Genomic DNA, 1,547 nt, shown 5'->3' on the forward strand with positions numbered 1-1,547 from the left:
GTGAAACCCAAGCTCTACAAAAAAAATTCAAAAATTAGCCGGGCGTGGTGGCGCATGCCTGTAATCCCAGCTACTCGGGAGGCTGAGGCAGGAGAATCATTTGAACTCAGGAGGCAGAGGTCGCAACGAACTGAGATCGCGCCACTGCACTCCGGCCTGAGCGACAGAGCCAGACTCTGTCTCAAAAAAATCAAAAGTAGAATCTAAGGATTCCTATGTATTCTCCATTCCTTTATTCAACAAATATATATTGAGGACCTACTATGTGTTGGACACTATATTATCCTGAATCTAAATCAGTGATCAAAAAGATAGGATCGGGTCATTTGAAAACCATGGTTCGGGTACCAGCAGAGTCTGCAATGGAAGAGTTGACGCCTCAGCTATTGTCAGCAGAGCTCTGCAACTTGATGGAAGGTTTTGATCCCTTGGTTCCCCTGAGGACACCTCAGGAATGCCTGAGGCGGGTCCAGATCAAAGCAGCGCAATGTCCAGATGTTGTGGTAGCACAAATTGACCCAAAGAAGTTGAAAAGGAAGGCCGGGAGCAGTGGCTCATCCCTGTGATCCCAGCACTTTGGGAGGCCAAGGCAGGCAGATCATGAGGTCAGTAGTTCGAGAGCAGCCTGGCCAGCATGATGAAACCCTGTCTCTACCAAAAATACAAAAAATTAGCCTGGCATGGTGGTACACACCTGTAATCCCAGATTCTTGGGAGGCTGAGGCAGGAGAATTGCTTGAACCCGGGAGGTGGAGGTTGCAGTGAGGTGAGATCGCACCATTGCACTCCAGCCTGGGCAACAGGAGCAAAACTCCGTCTCAAAAACAGAAAAGAAGTTGAAAAGGAAGCAAAGTGTGAATATTTTTCTTTCAGGATGCCAACCGGCCCCTGAAGGTTATTCCCCCACACTTCAGTGGCAACAGCAACAAGTGGCACTGTTTCCAACTGTTGGACAGAATGTGAACAAACATAGAAGTCACTGGAAATCACAACAGTTGGATAGTAATGTGACGATGGCAAAATCTGAAGATGAAAAAGGCTGGAAGAAATTTTCTCTGGGTGAAAAGTTATGTGCTGATGGGGCTGTTGGACAAGCCACAGTCGAAAGTCCCAGAGTAGATTCTGCACAAGAAAGATGGCTTTATGCTTTATGGACTTGTCTGGAAAAGTGTTTATTATCTCAGGCTCATTCACTGATTTGGCAGCTTGCAAGGTGCTGTGAAGTGAGGCTCTTAGTGGAGAGCAAACATGATGAGAAGGTTCCTGCTTTGAATTTATTAGTCTGCTTGGTTAGCAGGTATCTTGACCAATGTGATTTAGCTGATGAGCTATCTTGATATAGCTGATCTTTCAGTGATAGAAGATATCTCTCACAAAGGCAGCTTAACTCTGAGGAAATGCAATGCCAATTCAACTACAGATTGCAACACATCTTCAACACTATGTGAGGAGTTCACATCTTACCGTGTGCCGTTCAGGTTGATACTCAGAATATAGGTTGTATTGATTTGAATGTCTGAAATATCAACGAAAAATCACCCCGCAGT

General features: G+C 45.4%; 1 protein-coding gene across 1 annotated transcript; it reads left to right on the top strand.

The window, feature by feature from the left end:
- Positions 1–335: 335 nt before the first annotated feature.
- Positions 336–1,337, top strand: LOC102126349 (gem-associated protein 2-like). The gene is made up of 2 exons (XM_045385257.2): positions 336–539; positions 849–1,337. Exons 1-2 carry the CDS (start codon positions 336–338, stop codon positions 1,335–1,337), a joined length of 693 nt encoding a protein of 230 aa, XP_045241192.2.
- Positions 1,338–1,547: the final 210 nt, after the last annotated feature.

This window comes from Macaca fascicularis, chromosome 2, assembly GCF_037993035.2.
Source record: "Macaca fascicularis isolate 582-1 chromosome 2, T2T-MFA8v1.1".
NCBI lineage: Eukaryota > Metazoa > Chordata > Mammalia > Primates > Cercopithecidae > Macaca > Macaca fascicularis.

Coding starts and splice junctions, on each gene's coding strand:
- LOC102126349 (XM_045385257.2), top strand. CDS start 336: ATGGTTCGGGTACCAGCAGAGTCTGCAATGGAAGAGTTGACGCCTCAG. Junction 540..848: donor CAAAGAAGTTGAAAAGGAAG/GCCGGGAGCAGT, acceptor TTGAAAAGGAAG/CAAAGTGTGAATATTTTTCT.